A 20,001-nucleotide genomic window follows, 5' to 3' on the forward strand; every position below is an offset into this window, starting at 1 on the left:
AACCAGGCTGGTCTCAACCTTATAGAGATCCATCTGCATCTGCTGGGAATAAAGGTGTGCACCACCATGCCTGGCCTGGGGACATTAGTCTTAATCCCCCACCCCCACCCCAGGGTTTCTAATCTGCCACAACTGCCAGAAGATTGCAATGCAAATATCCCAGCAAAACCCAACAAAATTACATTTATTTTTAATTAAAAAAAAAAAAAAACTAGATTGTGTGGTCTCTAGCTTGAACTCGGTAGATAACAACATTGTGTAATGCCAAAAGGTTAGACACTCTTGCAAGGAGGTGACTTTCTCAAAGTCCCAAAGCTTCTAAATGGCAGAGATGAGCTGGGAGGCTCTTTTTACTGTCACATCACGCTGCCCTTTCTCTCCTGTCTTCTGTCACTTCCTCTCAGCCCATAGGCTGCTGTGAGGGAGTGGGACTAGGCTAGAGCACCTTGAGGCATCCATGTTTAGCATTGCTTGCTTCATAGTCCTTGGTAGCTTTTTAATTTGCTCTCCATTAGCAATGGGCAAACCAGGTGAGGGCCTCGAGGCTCGGCAAAGCAGGAGGCTCACTAGGTGCTTCGAGTACACGTCCAATTTGCATTAAAGTTCCTCTTTGGAATTATGCAGTGCGAATTTCCCATTCAGTGAAATATTTGAGGTGGCTTCAGGATTTTGAACTTAAATAGTTGTTGCATGAGAAATGAGCTCATTAGGGTTGCGACACATATACACAGTCTTTTCACCACTTTGAGTTTCCTGAGGAAATTTATAGTTTCACCCATTTGCACACAGAGGTCTACATTAGACTCTGAGAGGCTCCAGTGTGCTGAGCCCTGCCTATGGGATCTATCAGTATTATCTGACATGCCCTTTGGCAACAATGTGGCTTAATTGTCGTGCCTGTTCTCAGTAATAGTCATTGATTGTGTGTGTGTATATACGATGCATCAGTACATATCTAGGAATGAGTGGGCAGAACACGACTGCCCCTCACTGCAATCACGGAACAGCTTGCTTTATTGCCCCTTCAGGGCCTAAACCTACTTTAGCTCTGCCTGGGCTTGCTGTGTGTGAAGTTACATGCCCTCTTGTGGTGATAACAAGTCATCAATAAGAAATGCTCATTTATTATCTTGTTTCCTTAAGACTATTTACTGCTGAGATTTAACCCATCTATAAAGCTAAAATGACCATGCAAATTCATCTTTCTATACATTTAGAGACACTGGAAACATGGTAATAGAACAAAAGCACTCAGACTGTGCATGCACCAAGGCCTGTACATTAGTACATGCCCAGTCTTGGAATTAGTGTGCAGAAAGAGAGCTGCTGCAACTTTAAGTGTGTATGCGTTCCTTTATGGAGGCCAGAGGACAACTTAGGGATCAGTCCTCTCCTTCCCCCATGTGGGTCCTAAGGATGGAGCTCCGGTCAACAGGTTTGGTAGCAGGCACCTTTGCCCACTGAGCCATCTCACTGGCACCCGGTTCAGACTGTTTAGACTCGTGGGTTACTTCTGCCAAGGAGAGGCTCAGAAGTTCTGCTACACATCAGCAGAGACAGATGTAGCTACAAGGAAACTTGGGAAGATGTCAAGTTTACAAGGCAGACCCTGGAAAGTTTTGTCACTATGAATTTATGGATTACTTGCGTAATTCAGTATCTGCAGGATACTTTTTTTTTTTATAACAGTTTTCACTGTAAGGGCTGAGCACTCTCCACAGGCATGGACCTACGGAAAGAAAGAAGACGAGTAGACAAGGGATGCCTTGCTTTTTCTTCACACGTTTTCACCTGCACTACTGTTCTGTGCTTGAGCATGGGATCTCATATTCGCAAAACACACCATACTGTTGCTTAGAGAAATGGAGCAGAGATGGAGTGAGGCTGAGGGGACGGAAAAAACGCGCAACTAAAAAGAGCCCAATGGAAGCCACAGGCCTCTGTCAGTTGTAAAAGGACCTTTGTGATGACCTGGCTCATACACCGACTAATAGATTGTGTCTTCCTTTCTGCAGAAGCCCACAGAAGGAAGACAGGATGCCAATGGCAGACGAGTACTATGCGTACAAGCACATAAAAGCCAAACTGAGACTCTTAGAGGTCCTCATCAGCAAGCAAGATGTGGCCAAAACCATCTGAGGTTCGGTTCTGATCACCTCCACCCAAGACAAAGTCGAGTTGATCCTCCTCTACTGTTCTTGCTAAGTAGTTTTGATGTACTGAAAACGGAAGCACTTTAGAGATAGTATTAGCTGGTTTTTTTTTTCCAATAAAGGAAGAGCTCGTATAATTATACACAAGAAGGCATTTGAATGGGGAAATAAAAGGTAATATTGGGACCAGCAAAATCATTCGGCCTCCATGCCAGACTGAAATCCGTAGTCAAATGTAATTGTTTCAAAAACCATCTGATACCTTGTCAAATGCATTGGCAGACTACTTCCTAGGAAAAGTTTATTAGTGCCCCCAAAACTTATTTTACTGATGTATGGAAAAACCATGGTTTAAATAAATTGGTTGAGTCAAGGAGAAAAATCTGCTCTTCATCCAGGGAAGAAAATAGGCAGAAGGTAACCGAAGTGAGACAACACCCACTACCTTGTCCTGTAAGTCTGTAGGCATTCAGCACTCTAAAATACATGCAACTGTGTCACTGCTAATTTCTTATTTCTATATGAAAATAGTGCATTATTTTATCTATTATTTGAAAATTTACATTTCTGGTTACCAAAGTTCATTTGGATGGCATGTACTTTGTGAATTATCTTTGTCTATAACTGACAAATGTTTATATTAAAATAAAATATTAACATAGGTATTTTGGATAGATGTGTCTGCAGTAATAACTTAATGTGACCATAGTATTATTGCTGATTTTCTTGTTTCCTATACTAAGATTCTATAACTATTTTTCCATTGGGAATATGCATCTTTCTTAATGTTCCAAAGTCTGTACTTTATAAAGTGAAACAACTTTGCTGTGAGCTGCATTCATTCTGCACAGGGTGAAAAGCTTGGAAATCACCAAGGCACCTTTGATTTGCTTTATTTAGTGTATCTTGCTTTTCCTCCATTCATTTAAAACACATTTATTGGTTTGGGTTTTTGTAAAATCAAGTAACAGACATTTTCTCATTATCAACTTTGTTCATATTTCTGTTTTCTGTAATGTTTAAGCACGGTGTTGAAGAAACTCAGATTTTCATATTTCTTGGGCAGAAGAAAAAAAAAACATACTAGTTCCAGAAGTGGGCTATATATGAGAGGCGCATTGTTTTCTCTCTGTATTCACCTGATGTTTTAAACCTTTTATGAATCAGAGTAATGGCCTTCATCAATTTGTTTAATTGAAGTCATCTACTTGTAACAGGACAGATACACAACTATTTGAGGTTTACAAATTACATCTTTGATAAGGGAAATGGTTTCGTGAGATGTATACAATTGCTATTAAAGTGTAACTATATTCTATATGACTGTAAATATTTTATACAACATACAAATAAAATATTTTTCTATTATATTTATTATGTTGAAGCACGGTAACTGTTTCCTGTTAGCTAAGATAAATAACATAAATAACACTGTCAAACAACAAGGTGGAAGTGCTGACCAGTCTAGGCTTTTAAGATTTAACTCATGCTGCAATTACACCCTTTCATGCGGTTTGGAGTTATCCCAATATTTATTCAGTAGATTAAAATGGATGCATATTTAAACACCATTTATAAGCCATTATTTTGTACTTTGCTAAAGCGGTCTATATAACTGTCTTGTTATGTTTGGCATAAAGGAAACATAAAAGCATTGCAGCATCTAGGCGAACAAAGTGTCGGGACAACTTGGGGACATCATTGGAACTGGTGGACAAGGGTGGGCAAGAGGAGACACGGAAAGGCTCTGAATGATATATTTGCTTTTGGTGACAGCGGCATATGCATGCTTCAGTGGGAACATCTGATGGTGAAAATGAACAACAGAGGGAAATGCTCCTATGGGGAGACAGGGTGGGGGAGAGTACGAAAGAGGCGTTAACGTCCAACACTGATGTTACAGGTTTTGCAGCTGGGGTCTTTCTTTGCGTTTGCAGTAGACAAACTCATGAGCTGATGACCAGTGATTTCTGCCACGGTGCCCAGGGAAAGAGCCACAGGATCAGTGTAAATGACTTCTAAAATGACATCCTGGGCGTGGTGGTACACCAGCACCCCATCTTCTTCTGTACAGGTCAAGAACTTATTTTCCTTTGAATTAAGTTGAGGAAGGCGCTGCTTACAAAATTCATCTCCTGGTGATCCCACAGGGGCAATGACAAGAATCACATAATGATAAGCAGTGTACATACAGTAGAAGTCCCCAAAGTATAAGTTAGTATTGGGGTTGAAAAGTTTTTCGGCTGCAATTTCAAACCTGTATCTTCCATACGGCGAATCCTGGGGTGGCTTCCCCGTGTTGAACTCAGTGCTGCAGCTGAAGAAGATGCCTTCCAATTTCCCGCTGATGGGTGAGCCATGGCTGCCACTGTTATCCTTGACAGAAGGCTGCATAGCATTCCCATGATGCTCTCTGCCGGAGAAAAGAAAGAGCCACAGCTCAGTACAGTAGTGGCAAATTTACTCACTTACAGATTTGAACGGCACAGAAACCACTGCCTACTGTTAAGGGTTTGAAAGGCTAGGCTATAATCAGATCGCGGGGGATAGATCTTTTGACACTACTTATCACGGCCTTGGACTTAAAATAAAGATGACCCACAAACCTTGGAGATCTTTAACAAGTAAATTTCCTGGACTGAAAAACTGAATCGCAATTGGAAATCTGAGAGGAGAAACGAGCTCCATTTGTACTTAATGGGTTCCATAAGTGACTTTGCTAAAAAGAAAAGTACTGAAAATATTGAATAGATGAACACTGCTAAGGAGAGCAATGTTTTAACTTTTGAACAGCAGTTTAAATGTGTGTTGTCTACCCAAGGTCCAGCCTGTGTGGTGGCTCCACACTGAGCTGTTGCTGCCACAGGCCCAGGCACCTCCCATGTTCATGCCCAGAATCTCCTTCGCATCCTGTGGTTTGAAGATAGTGGCTGCTGCTGTCACATAACGTTCTGTGCGTGTTCTGAGGCACCTTGAGACAGTCCTCTTCACAAGTTCCAGTATCGTCAATGCTAACTGGAGTCTGGGGACACTGTCTGCGGAGTCATACAATTGCCTTGACCACTGATAATACTAGGGACGTCATTGCAAGACAAGTCACACAGAGATTACACTTTTCAGTTCTACGATCAAACTCAAAAGCATCTAACCTAACTGAAATTTAGTTTGCCATCTGAATGATATACCAACGAATGAAAAACTGTTCTTACAGTAGATACTTCTTAAAATTAGAATATTCTGCCAAATGCACAGACCAAGAAGAATGAAATAGAACTTCAGAAGAAGATAATCCATTGTCTATGAACTGCTTGAAAAACAATTCCAATTGAGGATTCTAAGGATGCTCATAAGAATCCAGCTTTTAAAAATACAAGGCAATGAGGGAAACATTTTCAGGGCATAACAGAGAGTTTTCCCAAGGATATTAAAAAAAAATCATAAAATAGAACTAATCAGAAACCTTGGTGCAAACACTTAATCAATGAAATAAATACAATGGCAAACTGCCAAGGCACGTGAGGATAAATAGAATTTCTAAATCTAGCAGGGCTTCAAGCCAACAAAAGAACAGAACAAAGAAAGCCTCTAAGATTTAGGATACAATTAAGCAAATATTCAAAGCAGGCTCAGATGTGAACAAAGTGGGATTACTTTTTTAAAAGAGGTAGACGTTTTTTCGAGATAAGGCCTCACTTTGAAGCGCCAGGTGGCTTCAAACTCAGAATTTCCCAACTCAGCATCCCAAGGGCTGGCATGACACCATATGTGGCTGGAGACAGGATTTCTACTGCCCTTGTTATAATTACACAGTGCATATATCAATTGTGAGCACGTAAGGATATTCATTATACACTGCGGTCACAGAAGGCCCACCGTTCAAGTGATGTTACTTTCACACTACAGAAGGCAGGCAGAAACAACAGCAAAATCTGTTAGGGTGTGTATTTTCAAAGTAAATTTGTAAACTTGTACTTGTTTATTAATGTACAGAGAAAACTAACCCTTTAGCTAAAGCCCTAGAAGGAATCCCAACACATTTTCAAACTGAGAGAAAGAGTAGATGGAAAACACAGACCCCCACACCTAATCTCTCCCTCTGCCTCGAGAGTCAGTTGTAGCTGTTACTTAAGAAGAACAAACTGTGCACCACTTAGACCAGGAGAAGGGCTTTGCTCCTTACATTTTGGCCATTTTAAAACCCGGGCACAGGCTGCTTATCAGGTTACCTCTTGCTTTTTGTTTGACAGTACCAGCTGTTCTCATTTGCTCCCAAGCCCACTGTCTGCCTGTCTTGCCTTCTATGTGGCCTGAGGCTCTGTGCCTTGACTTCCCTCGTGTTGAAGTCCTGTCAGTGTGGAATAGCAGCAGATCCAGGAACAGAAAAGGTGAGCCGTGGGTGTCCTCCTGACTTGCTCACGTGTCTGGACTCTGTGGCGCCAGCAAGGCTGGCTTCTGCCCGCTGCTGTTGCTGCTGAGTGACTCCGGACTCCCTTCTATTTCCACAGCTTGATATTGGCTGGTTGCTTTAGTGTCTTAATTATGCTTACACTTTTGTGAATGAATGGAGGTCTCATTAGTTAATTTGTGAATGGGGGTTCTTCCTAGAATTCCCCAATTATTCTTTTTCTTGTTCGGTGCCTACTAGCATATTTAAGAACAGGAAGTCCAAGTCAAAGCTAGTACTCTGATAAAGAATTATTATTATTATTTTTTAAAACCATCACTGGGCTTCTCAGCATCTGAGACAATGAGGTATGCTGAGGACCTGCCACCATTGTTAGAACAGCAACAGGTCTTAGATTCCATCACCTGGAAACTATCCAATGGAGCTTATTAAAAATGTAGATTTGAGAGGCTGGAGAGATGGCTCAGAGGTTAAGATGCTTTTCCAGAGGTCCTGAGTTCAATTCCCCACAACCACATGGTAGCTCATAGCCATCTATAATGAGATCTGGTGCCATCTTCTGGTATGCAGGCAGAACACTGTATATATAATAAATCTTTTTTAAAAAATTCAGATTTGAGGAAATGTCACTGGGAGGCCACATGAGAAACATAGTCCAGGAGCAAAGCCTGTATTTTCTCCAACCTGCTTTCTTTTTTTTTTTTTTTTCTTCTTCTTCTTCTTCTTCTTCTTCTTCTTCTTCTTCTTCTTCTTCTTCTTCTTCTTCTTCTTCTTCTTCTTCTTTTTTTCATTAATTCATTCATATTACATCTCAATTGTTATTCCATCCCTTGTCTCCTCCCATTCCTCCCTCCCTCCTGCTTTCCTCCTATTTCCCTTTCCTATGACTGTGACTGAGGGGGACCTCCTCCCCCTGTATATGCTCATAGGGTATCAAGTCTCTTCTTGGTAGCCTGCTATCCTTCCTCTGAGTGCCACCAGGCCTCCCCATCAAGGGGACATGGTCAAATATGGGGCACCAGAGTTCATGTGAAAGTCAGTCCCCACTCCAACCTGCTTTCTTAACAACCTGAATTTTTTTTTTTTTCATTTTCTTCAGTTTTCAGGAGCTTCTGATGTGCACTGGCATATATTTCTTTACACCTTGTATACCTTGTTTGTCAGCTAAAATCTACAGGCATATGTTTGCTAAGTTTGTAACTATTCCAGCTGTAAGTCTCACCCCCACTCTCCTGTCCTTTCTGGGTCTGTCACAACCTGAACTTTGGATTCTATGTCCCACATATTCAGTGTTCTGACAATTTTTATTTTCCTGTGTTACTCAGTTTGGATAGTTTCTACTTGTTCTTCAAGTTTATTGTTTTTCTTTCTTGTCCTCTTTGTTCTGCTTCACTCCATCCATTGCTATTTTATATTTATATTGTTATTTTGTCTCATATTCTGGTTTTAATCAGCTCTAAAAACACTTGTTCTTCATGTCTCATGCTGCTTTGTGCATTCTATTTTCATTTTTAATTGCTTATTGTAGCCGGGCATGGTGGCACGCACTTTTAATCCCAGCACTCGGGAGGCAGAGGCAGACAGTAGCTTGGTCTACAAAACAAGTCCAGGACAGCCAAGGCTACACAGAGAAACCCTGTTTCGAAAGACAAAACAAAACAAAAACAAAAAAAAACAAAACAAAACAAAACAAAAAACCAAACAACAACAACAAAAACATTTGTGTGTTTTCTATGGTCCCTACTCAATTCTTAGATCTGTTATCTTGGTGTTGGTCTTTGATAGTCCTTCCTTATCCAGACTCTAGATTACTGATCCTTGATATGATGCATGAACTTAGTTGTCTGGAAATACCGGCTACTGTGAGACTCTGGGTCTGACTTAAACCTAGTATTTCAGTAGGCCTCTTCTGAGTATACACTAGTGAGGGTTAATTTTATTTATTTATTTATTTATTTAATTTATTTATTCATATTACATCTCAATTGTTAGCCCTTCCCCTGTTTCCTCCCATTCTTCCCTCCCTCCCACTTCTCCCCTTCTCCCCTCCCCTATGTCTGTGATTGAGGGAGACCTCCTCCCCCTATATATGCTCTAAGAATATCAAGTCTCTTCTTGGTAACTTACTATCCTTCCTCTGAGTGCCACCAGGTCTCCCCATCCAGGGGACGTGGTCAGAAAAGGGGCACCAGAGTTCGTGTGAGAGTCAGATCTCACTCTCCACTCAACGGTGGAGAATATCCTGTTCGTCGGCTAGGTCTTATTTTAAATATTAGAAAAGGATGAATATCTAAATTCCCCTTTAGGTATCCAGTAACATTGAGGTGGGCATCAAGCTCCCACTGGACTCAGCCAACACAGTCTAGCTGAGACAGATTGCTGCTGCTGTCCAGCGGTCTTCAGTAACTGAACTGTAGGCCTCACTTGGTAGGCTTGGTCAGTGGTAGAAAGGTCAGGCTCCCGACTTGGCAATTCAGCACTCAGTACCACGCCAGCAGATCGGGTAGAAACTAAGCAGAAAGGTAAAAGGGCACCACTGGCCTCTGCTGGTAGGCGTGTGACCATGATTCTGCATACCTACCATGGTTTTGGCTGAAAGTGGATGTTTACTGTCTAAGGTTTCTGCATTTTCAGCATTTCGCCCTAGTTTTTTAGGTAAAGGGCCCAGGCTTTCTGTGTTTGTGATCTATGCCATTGGCATTTCTAGGTTGTCAGTTTCTCTAGCACACAGTCCAGCACATAATATGTAAAAGGAAACAGGGCACTTACCCAGAATTTTTGTCAGGGTTTCTAGGTGAGCTAATTTCTACTCTCTCTCTCTCCCTTTCACCTCATAGCCCTGTATTTTATACAAAAATTTTAGGGTTTTCAATTATACTCAATAGGAGGAATAAGAAGACCTTGATCTATTTCATTTCACCTTTTCACCATTTCTAAGCCTTGTTTCATGCTGCTACATAAGCCCTAGTTATTTACATATCCCATGTAAATCTGTAAGTAGGGTCCCATAGTAAAAGCAGAAGTGTAAGCAGACCTGGGAGCTTGGAGATGTGCCTTACTCTCAGTGACACAACACCAACTCTGAGGATAGATGGCTTGGCAGCAAAAGTACCAACCACAGGGTAGCCTAGAAAATGTGACCAGGCAGAGAACCACCTAGGCTAACCAGTGCATGTAGACAAGAGGATGGGTACAAGAGGCACTTTCATTCAAGGCAAGGGCACTCTCATTTTGGAGTTCTGTTTTTAGGATCAGAGATGGAAACTAGTTCAGCCCTTATGGATCGAGGCAGAACTTATCCATGACTTCCTCAGGTATGATGATCTGTAAAGATTCCTTCATAGCCAATCAAGCATTCTGACGATAACATTATAAAGGGATTCCAATCAAGGAGATGCATCTCCACAGCAGCTTACTAATTAAAATGCAAATCAAGATCCACGGAGGGAAATGCCCTGAGTGCAGTTCACTGCATAGAAGGCTGGAGTACTTTTGTTGTTATTTGTGGTCTTGGTGCTTGAACCTAGACCACTGCATGCCGGGCAAGGACTTTCCCAGAGCTCCCCTGCCAGGAGAGAGAGAGAGAGAGAGAGAGAGAGAGAGAGAGAGAGAGAGAGAGAGAGAGAGGCTTCTTTATTTAATAAGGCTTTAAAAAATGACGAAGAATTCTACCTATGCTTTAGTAACTGTATTTGTATGTAATGCTTCAAGATACAGTTTACATGGGTTTTACTGCTGTTTTTTTTCAAATTAAAACCAAAGTCAATTTTGTTGTTGGTACAAACATCTTTCACGCTGTAGACTGAAGTTAAATCATGTAATGTATGCAATTACTTTATTCATTTCCAGGTGCTCTGACTTTAGCTGTTTTGTAATTTTGGAAACACTTCTGAGAACAAATTAAGCCAATGTGATACAGTAGGGAAAGCCTCGGCCAATGGAAGGATGAGAAAATCCTAGAGAAACACTGACCTCTGGTGGCCACACTTAGCAGTCATTGGCAAGAACCCAGAATCCTGGAGACACCTAAGATCTATCACTATGTTCTGTTGATGGGTTTCTTATTGGAGGCAGTACCAATAGTGGAACTTTCTTGGTTTTCCCATTTTAATGCATTAAAAAACATAAAAATGTTTTTTGTGAACATAGTAGCCATTCTCAATCAACAGCTGACAAAGCACAATAACTTGTCATTCAGTTTAAATTAGCTGAATGACACCCATCTAAAATTATATAGACTCTAGGCCACTTAGGAGAACAACAGACTGAAATTTGTTTTTATAAGATACTCAGCCAGGCACAGTAGTGCACATCTGTAAACCCAGCATTCTGGGAGGCAGAGACGGGTAGATCTCTGTGAGTTTGAGGCCAGTCTGGTCTACAAAGCAAGTCCAGGACAACCAAAGCTACACACAGAAACCCTATCTCGGGGTGGGGTGGGGGGGGGGACAAAACAAACAAACAAACAAACAAAACCCCCCAAAACCCTAAAGCCAAATAAAAAAGATACCCAGACAAAAAGCAGACACGTTTGCTATCACCAAAATACATACAAGTACTTGGCACAACAAAGTACTTTGTTTTTTTGTTCAGACCTAGCATGGCAGGTCATGGTCTCCTAGGCTGTCTGGTACTCTTAGCAGCACTGAGCCTGGGCTACCTGCTTACCGGGTCTTCCTGGACAGACTCTGCCTATAAAGCAGGAACAAGGCAAAATGTGCTTCCCACAGGTGATTTCTCATGACCTCGGTAGTGAACAAAGTGGCCAATGAGCACTTCTTCTAGGACATATATGCTACGCACACTTCTTTCTCTGTGATTCCTTTTGCTTTTCTAATTGGAGCTCATTTGGAAATTTGGTTTAAGAGAAATTAGAAAAGTATGCAAAAATTAAACAAAAAAAAATCAAAGCTTATTATTTTCATATATTATCCTGTCAAGTCAAAAATCCTTTACAACTCTAAAATGATTAAGATACGTATTTATTTTGATTGCTTTCATTTTGATACGGATCTCGTGGCTCTACCCTAAGCTGAGCCTCCTGCCTCATCTCTTGAATGCTAGTACTATAAGCCCTAGCCGCCACACCCAGGGGAAGGCTTTAAAACAAAGACTATCTGGGTTGTGTGCACAAGTTTAGAATCACTGTAACATGTCATTTGTAAAAGCCTTTGTCTCTCAGGGCTGGAGCGATGGCTCAGCAGAATAGAACACTTGCTGCAATTCCAGAGGGTCCAGGTTCAATTCCTAGCGCAGGTGATGACTCACACCCATCTGTAACTCAGGTAACACAACGCCCTCTCTGGCCTCTGCGAGAATGTGGTATACAGACATACATGCTGCCAAGACAACCAAACATATAAACACTGGTGATTCTTACCTAACATAGTCAAAATACTCTTTGTGCTGGTTTCGATAGAAAACAGAGAACTTAAGCATGCGTCCTGCAATCACGTCGGCCTTCTCCAGCAGCTGCGTTAGATGAACTTTTGAGTAATCTGAAAAATGTAGAAGTCTATTGTTAAGTAATACAGTACCAGAAATGCCAGCCACACACTTTATAAGCCAGAGATTATTAAAATACATCTTTAGGGAACTCAACTTTGTAAACGGGAAGTTATAAAGAAAATGTTCTACATACGTATTTTTGTTATGGCTCATGGTTATTTCTTAGAGTATTTTTTGTGCTTTTACTCTTTCACATTTAAGACCCTGACGTAATCACACTCAATGCCTTTCAGACAGCAGCACTGCTACTCCTCCACTGATACGTTGAGTCAAGGCACCTTGCACACTGAAGGGACAGCACAGCAGGAAAGCAGACCTAATAACTGTTCAGTTTGTCTCTAAATCTGAGGCCAACAAGATAGACGCAGCCGTTTTTCTGATGCGGAAATTGCGACTGGCCAAAATGCAGTGAGTCTCGCAGCTGTTACCTTTCAACTAGGTCCTCCCTGATGGTACCCAGGTACAACACAGCCCTTAAAGTACTTAGATATTTTTGATCAACTTTTTGTTTTTTAAAGTTGAGAGTTATTGTCAAACTCCTACATCAAAAATTAAAGGGAACATTTGGCATATAAAGATTATATGCCTAGTTAAGCTGGTGCAAGTAACTGGTTTATTCTGGAGCATGCAATGTACAAAGCAAAAGTACAATTAGAGAGTGAGGCTAAAAGACAAAATCTATATGATTCATTCTCTTTGAAGAACTCATAGTCTAAAGAAAGAGAAATATGGACAAGATGGTCTTGAGCTGTTATAGACTAGAAACTGATTAAGCTGTGAGAGTCTAGTATATTCTATTTCTGATACCAGGTCACAGTATTAAAGACAATTTATTCAAAATAGTTTTCTCCCAATTCAGATTCAAGGGCATTGATAAAAGTTAGACAAAATGGTTCTTGATTACTTGGTAAACCTGAACAGCAAGTTCCCCTTAGCTTTGGACTATGAAAATAAAGAAGGCGAAATTGATTTATAGAGAAATACAGTTAAAAGCTGGTTTTACAGTCTCATTCCAAAACTAAATAAAAACTGCTCCAAAGTTCAAAATATTCTAGGCACTCTGATCAGTGCTCAAAAAGGTTCAGATTTCATGGGCTGAAGAGATGGGAGATCAGTTAAAAGCACTTGCTCCTCTTTCAGAGATCCTTGTTCAATTCCCAGCACCCACATGGTGCTCATAGCCAGTTACAGGTGACCTGATGACCTTTTCTGCCCCCATCCCCAGGCGTCAGGCACACACACTGAAGCTCAGACATCTATGCAGGCACTCATACATACATATTTTTAAAAGCTTCAGATTTCAGAGCATTCCAACTTAGATTTTGATTGTGGATATTCAACCAACAACACAAATTCAAAAGACAACTGTCTGCTTGTCTGACTTAAACTAAGCTGCTCTGGTAGGGTGCTACAAAAATAAATAAAAGATAATTCAGGAAAGGGACTGAATGTGAGGTAGATTCCAGAGAGGGATAGCAATTCCCACATGGTACAGCAAACAGAAGCCCTTTTGCTTGCTGTTAATACAAGATAGACCTCTTTAGCTATTTCATTTCTGATTACTCAACTGTCATAATTATTCTTAGTCTATCCTAAAATACTTATTTACATTTTAATATCTCTGATACTGTCTAACAATAGATGCAATCAGAAAACATTGCCATTAAAATTGTGGATCTTGTAATCCATGAAATATAGAGAAATATAAAAGGAATGGTACTTGCAAGAATTTATTTACCTTGTTCTCAAATACTGAAATCATTAGCAGTCAAGAGTGTTAAAATTCTTAGCAGCTTCTTCACAGAATAAACAAAGGGGCATGAAGATTGAACCAAAATGAGACAGAATTTCAGCCATTTAACATGCCCTTAGGATTTTATATTGGGCCTGGGATTAAGAAACAATACGTAGTAGCTAATCATGAGCTACGTCTAAAAAAATGTAAGTGTGAGGCCACATAAGAAGGCGTAGGGGGCTTATCTGAAGATTGCCACACATGGGGAAGTTGCTAAGCAACCTGAAAACAGTTTTCTCGATTTTTTTCCCCTACAAGTTCTTTCATTTTAAACAGCCTCTCTCTAAATGTTTTTTTTTCTGTGTGTATCTGGGTACATGTATGTGCAAAGTGTGGAGGTCACAGGTCACCACAAGTGTCAAGTGCTTTCTAAGAAACTAGGCTGCTTGGCTACTCTCAGGGATCTGCCTACCTTTGCAATTCCAGAGCTGGGATTACAAGCATGTGCAACCACGCCTGGCTTTTTAAAATGGGTTCTGAGATCCAAGTCAGGTCCCCATAGTTGTAAGGCAAGCAGTTTACCATCTGAGCTATCTCCGCTATCTCCTTGGGTTTTTTGTTGTTGTTGTTGTTTTTTGTTTGTTGTTTTTTTGGTTGTTTGTTTTGTTTTGTTTTGTTTTCTAATAGGAAAAAGTCACCCAGGGAAAGAGGAAGCACTAAAGTTCTATCCTGATCTACAAAAGGAGAGGATGACAAAAATGCTCAAGGACACTCAATGAGCATGTGCTTTGTGACTGAGTACACAGACGAGCAGAAGGGGAGAATGCCAGAGGTTCCATGAAAATACTGGAACATTAAAAATGGGCTGAGGGGCCCTGTCAGAGGACAGGCTCTCCACATCAGGATTCTCCAGTCCGAATGACTACTTAGGCCATTTTTAATGACGCAGAGGTGCACTCACAGGACAGTAGTTTTCCAGCACTTAGGTAGAAACAGCAGAAGCAGTTTTGCTGGGCAGTTTCCAAGGCCTATTTCTAACCTAAATGCTGTTTTTGGTTCTTCCCTTCAATTTCTATGAAAATAAACACAGTGAAAGAAAAATAAGTATGAACACCTTCCTTACAGGATGAGGCGCCAAGAATGTTGAGTTTATTCAGAAATTACATCAGTTTTTATGTGCAGAGCGTTCACTTTGAAGAGAACTACTCATGCATCAAAAAGACAGTCTGATTCCATCATTCAAGTTGCTTGCCTGAGGAGCTCAGTTCCTTCCAATCGATACGAAGTTTTGCACCTATTGGGCAATGCTGCCAATAGCACCACACCTCTGATGCAGTGCTTACTCACCTTAATAGTTACAAAAAGTACATGTTGATGTTCCAAGAACACTAAGCAATATAAACCACAGCTCCCTTACCTGCTGTACAGAATTCTATAATTTCACTCCATTCAGACACAACGTAATCACCATCAACTTGTTTTGAGGCAGTCTGCACTGCTACTGTATACTCAGTCCTTGGGCTCAAAAACCAGTGTCCACGAACAGTCATTGGCAAGGGAACTGCTTTTGCCACCAACTTTGTTGGGACATCCTAAGGGGACAAAAAGAAAGGAAGAAGAGGCAGGAAAAAATAAAGGGGAGGAAAGAGTAGAGAGTCAGGAAGGCTATTAAAACATAACTTCTATCAACTATTAACAGTAGAGACGAACCTAAACTGGCTAAGAGCAGGGTTCCTGTTTAAGAACACCCTATAATTATCATATTTAAACTATTTATTCTCCATATGCAGAAATTAACCTAGGAAGACCAAGAGACAGGTTTAACATTGTACAGCCCAGAAACAGAAAAGGACCTGTATTCCAGTTACCATTATTTATAACATACTGATTCCCTCTGTACCTGCTATCTTCCTCAAAACAGATTTTTTAAAAAGACATAAAATTAAAAAATAAAAATAAAAAAGACATAAAATAAATAAAATTTAAAGTCTATTAAATTAAAAATATATTTGCTTGATTTTTATGACTTGATAATTTTACTAGAGAAGCTCATTACTAAATATTTTATATGTAAAGGAGAGAATGCTTTAAAAGTAAATATTAAAACAGACCATCTGTTTCACATACAGATTAGGTAACTTTCACACAAGAATGGTGTCTATGTGTCTGAGAAAAGAGTAGGTCTTTTCAAGTACCAACTGATAAGTTAACCTGTGGGCTGAACACTCACTACACTTGCAAGGTTGTGGTATTATTCATGGCTGAAGTAGAGGTCAAGCCTTGAAGTAGTCATCATTTAATGTTAAGCATTCAAAGATGCTTCAAGAAGGCAAATGACCAGCAAGGAGAGCACCCCGCCCCCACAGGACTGGAGCTTGGTAAGTGACGGATGAGCAGCGTGTTCTTTCTTACAACTTTTCTGCAGTAGGTAAAGTCCTCGTTTACATATAGTTTGTGCGTCTCTACATACAGTAAAAGGCAACGACACCGGAGAGATAAGATGAGGCATCAAATTTTCCCAAGTTAAAAATAAATAGCACGATCTCTTTCAAAGAACAGGTTTTTGTCTGGTTTTATCACCAGTAAAAACAGTGAGGGATAAGAGAAACCCTCGAGCCAGGTAACAGTTGCTGTTAACAGCCACGTCTGCAGGAAGAGCTGTGTCAGGGGGTGGAGGACAGCGGGGGCAGCAGGTGAATGCTACATGTCTGCAACATGTGAAGGCTAGGAATTCTCATGCTCAAACAAAAGGAAACGAGCTCCCTATCCTCTCCCCCAATTTTTGACTCTCTGGGTATATTTTCAGGCCTAAAATGTTTAAACAAATCCCCACAAGTTTAAAAGCCAATCAGTGTGACTCAGGGAAGGATGTTTGCTTCCCTGGAAAACTATACAGAGCCCATGGCATATTCTTCTGCTTCTGCTTTCACGGAAGGATTTTTAGAGTAAATTAGTAAACACTTGAGCTATTCTTGTCTACATAGGGTAACTGAATTCTGAGTAGAGGGTAGCCTTTCCTTCCCCTCCAAACTCTACTGCCCTCTTCAAGCCAGTTTTGACTTTATTGCACAGATTTTAATATAACTGACTTATAAATGGATTATCTCTTGAACTATCCTTATAGCACATGGTTAATTCCTTTAAAAATTTTATGGGGATAATGTTTTAAATCACATGTAATTTTGATTCCTCTTAACGTCAAATCTCTAAGTCATTGAAATTAGTCTTTCTTTTAAAATGTCATCATGCTTAAAATGTTTTCAAGATGAAATGACCTAAGTGTACATCGACTTTACCTTGTGTTTAAATTTATTAGAGTTCTTGTTCTCTTTCTTGTTGAGGTCAATGAAATAGTGTGTAATGCGGTCCTTTGACTTGGAGTCCATCTCCCATGAGATCTTGAAGGAGTCACATGTGATGTTACTTATTTTGATGTTATGTGGGACAGGTAGTTCTTCCATCTCTGCTATGCCACTGTCTTGAGATTTGTTACCTGCCAGAAAATAATGCATAGAAAAATTGGTTCTGATGAATAGATATTTCCAGTTTCCAAAATCTTTAGTGGTATATATATATTTCTGAAATCAATCATCTAAGTACTGAATCTAAGATTCCATTTTTCTCATGAAGTAATTCAAATAATAAAGATATGTATATATGTATATGTATCTATATCACTGGTTAAAAAACAGATGGCTCAATTCTATGACCGCTATATATCTATTTCCCAGTTTCTGATTTATAAAAACACATTGAGGATTCATCTTGCCTATAAAATATTAACGTTACCTGGTTAGGTTTCTCTGAAAAGCCTCCAAGGCCCATTTCCTCTGCATTACCAGTCAGTTCTGATCCTAAGTAATGAAGATGTTTTGACCCAGAGGGTGGTACAAAAATGCTGATAATTAAGTGGTCCAGTCAAATGAAGGAAATGCTTATGTAACACAAGAGGCAGCAACGGAAGATGACAGAACTTGCTATTTCACTTTGGAAATACCATATAGGACAATGTACAAAGGTGATATACATATATTTAACTAACACTAAATACTACTCATTCGCTTGGCCAAGGTTTTTTGTTTTTGTTTTTTGTTTTTTTTTTGTAGTAATAATTTCTCTGAGATGGCTTGATGAGTTTAATTTTGAGTGCTGAAATAGCAGATAAGGCTAAAGATAAAGGCTGACTGCCAAGCTGACTAATCTTGTTAAAATCATCTGTACATTTCCACTGGAAGAAACTATTACCACCTTTCTAGCAGTACAACACAATGGCTGAAGGCCAAAAAGAGAAAATATACATGCATTTGCCACTTACACTTCTGCTATTTATCTCATTCAGCTGAATGTGATGCATAATTGATACATATCTCATGAAATGCTTTTTGTTGTTGTTATTGTTGTTGTTAAAATGTGAGAAAAATGTTACCTGAATTAAAATGCAGAGATCTGTGAGCACCAGGCATGCATGCAAGCAAAAACACACATATACAAAATAAAGGATAATAGTTCCGGCCATGATGCCTAAATGTTGGGTGATTCTAACATTTGTTGCCACTATGCTGACTAGTAACAGTGAATACAGAGCAAAGACATGGTTTCATAGTTTGTCTATCCAAACATGAATGCTACTTTAAAAAGTATTTCACAAGCAGTTCCTAACGACAGCATTTATTGACATGCAGAATAAAAACATTGGCATATTATGTTAGGAATATTTACATATGGCTTTCTCACTGAGCTTAAAGTGCCTTATATATTTGTACATTAATCCCATATCATATTTTTAAAGCCCGGGAGAAAAACCCCCATACATCTTACCATCCCATCCTTACCTACACCGATGCCCCACTCCCTCGGCACTAGAAAGCCACTACTCTCCTATGTGTCTTTGCAGATGATCTGTTCTGCAAATTTCCTGTAAATGGCACACATGCTCCTTCATGATTGCTTCTTTCAAGCAACACAATGTGTTCCAGATTCACTTATGTTATATTGTGCTTTATTTACTTTTACTGCTGAACAGGGCCCCATTGTATGGATATACCACCTTTTATTTATGCCATGAGCCGCTGATGGACAACACTTCAGCTGTTTTCCCTTTGGACCTAGCACAAATGCTGATGCTACCAACATTCGTGTACAAATTTTGGTGTGCACAACACTGAGTTCTCTAGTGAACATCCCTAGGAGTGGGAGGAATTAGAAGATGAGGTGATAACTCTCAGTCACTAAGGAACCAGATGACTATTTTTCCAAAGAGGCTGCATCACTTAGCCATCTCTCCAGCGATGGGTGTGGACTCTTACCAAAACCTTTTAGAATCTGTCATTTTTACTATAGTTATCCTTTGTACCTTTGCCCAAATTAGGTTACAGCATTTGTAACTTTAGAAGAGTGCAGCAACAAAGAACAATCTAAAACCAGGAAGATGCTCTAACAGATACTGAACATGCTGGTCCCTTGATTGTACACTTTAATCCCCTCACAGTGTCAGTAAAAGAATTCTATTATACAAATTACCCAGCTTCAGGAACTTTGGTAGTGCAGCAGAAGTGGATTAAAACAATCTGTTACTATCACTGTTTATTTCCGTACTCAACTTGCCTCCTATGTAGCCAGGAGAAGGCCCTAGACTTCTTTTTGGCATACTTCCAACTAACTACTTAATCAAGCACTTTCTTACCATCTTCTATCAACAAAGTATTCTAGTCCATGTTCTACCTTTCTGTGGAAGAACTGAAATCAGTACTTCTTTAAGAGCTATGGTTCAGTTTAGTAGAGAACAGCTGGTAGAGACTAAAACCTAAGTTGTAGGTGCGATCAGCGTTGTTAAAATGTTACTGTTTGTTATACTCTGGTTTCTCTTCAGATCCTATAAATCTTTTGCCTTTTACTAAAGATTTCCGTGGAAAGGAACAACTCTGAGTCTTAAACCAATTTTTTGAGGCCTTGCGTTTGCTAAGGCTAATAAAAAAATGTTACTGTTTGCAGGGCCTCGCCATGACTAGAAGAACCAGAAACCCATGCATGTGTGTCCACTAATATCTACATTCATGTACTTACACAGGACAGCATCTGTGCTTCCATTCACACACCAATTCTAATCCAGCAGCACACAGCAATACTCCTCCTTATAACCTCTACCATAATTTCAACAGTCAGAAAATTAATTTTAATTATTCATAATGTATTTATTTGTT

At 39.9% G+C, this 20,001-nt stretch overlaps 2 protein-coding genes and 1 non-coding gene across 6 annotated transcripts in view; 2 read left to right on the top strand and 1 right to left on the bottom strand.

Annotated features, from left to right (window-relative positions):
- Fam13c (family with sequence similarity 13 member C) overlaps positions 1 to 2,264 on the top strand; it is a 111,348-nt gene extending 109,084 nt beyond the window's left edge. For all 3 annotated transcript variants that reach the window (XM_051153200.1, XM_051153201.1, XM_051153202.1), the window contains exon 14: positions 2,016 to 2,264. In XM_051153200.1, the coding sequence (XP_051009157.1) occupies positions 2,016 to 2,139 (124 nt within the window). In that variant the 3' untranslated portion in view covers positions 2,140 to 2,264. The remainder of the gene's footprint in view (positions 1 to 2,015) is intronic.
- Positions 2,265 to 2,561: 297 nt separating this feature from the next.
- The window catches only part of Phyhipl (phytanoyl-CoA 2-hydroxylase interacting protein like), a 38,428-nt gene continuing 20,988 nt past the window's right edge, over positions 2,562 to 20,001 (bottom strand). For both annotated transcript variants that reach the window (XM_051153198.1, XM_051153199.1), the window contains exons 2-5: positions 17,098 to 17,294; positions 15,219 to 15,393; positions 11,939 to 12,056; positions 2,562 to 4,566 (exon numbers count right to left, since the gene is read on the bottom strand). In XM_051153198.1, coding sequence (XP_051009155.1) covers positions 4,032 to 4,566; positions 11,939 to 12,056; positions 15,219 to 15,393; positions 17,098 to 17,294 — 1,025 coding nt within the window. In that variant the 3' untranslated portion in view covers positions 2,562 to 4,031. The remainder of the gene's footprint in view (positions 4,567 to 11,938; positions 12,057 to 15,218; positions 15,394 to 17,097; positions 17,295 to 20,001) is intronic.
- LOC127196002 (U5 spliceosomal RNA) lies at positions 19,651 to 19,767 on the top strand. Its single transcript, XR_007831410.1, has one exon. It is a non-coding gene; the product is annotated as a U5 spliceosomal RNA (small nuclear RNA).

Source organism: Acomys russatus, chromosome 11 (assembly GCF_903995435.1).
Source record: "Acomys russatus chromosome 11, mAcoRus1.1, whole genome shotgun sequence".
Lineage (NCBI taxonomy): Eukaryota > Metazoa > Chordata > Mammalia > Rodentia > Muridae > Acomys > Acomys russatus.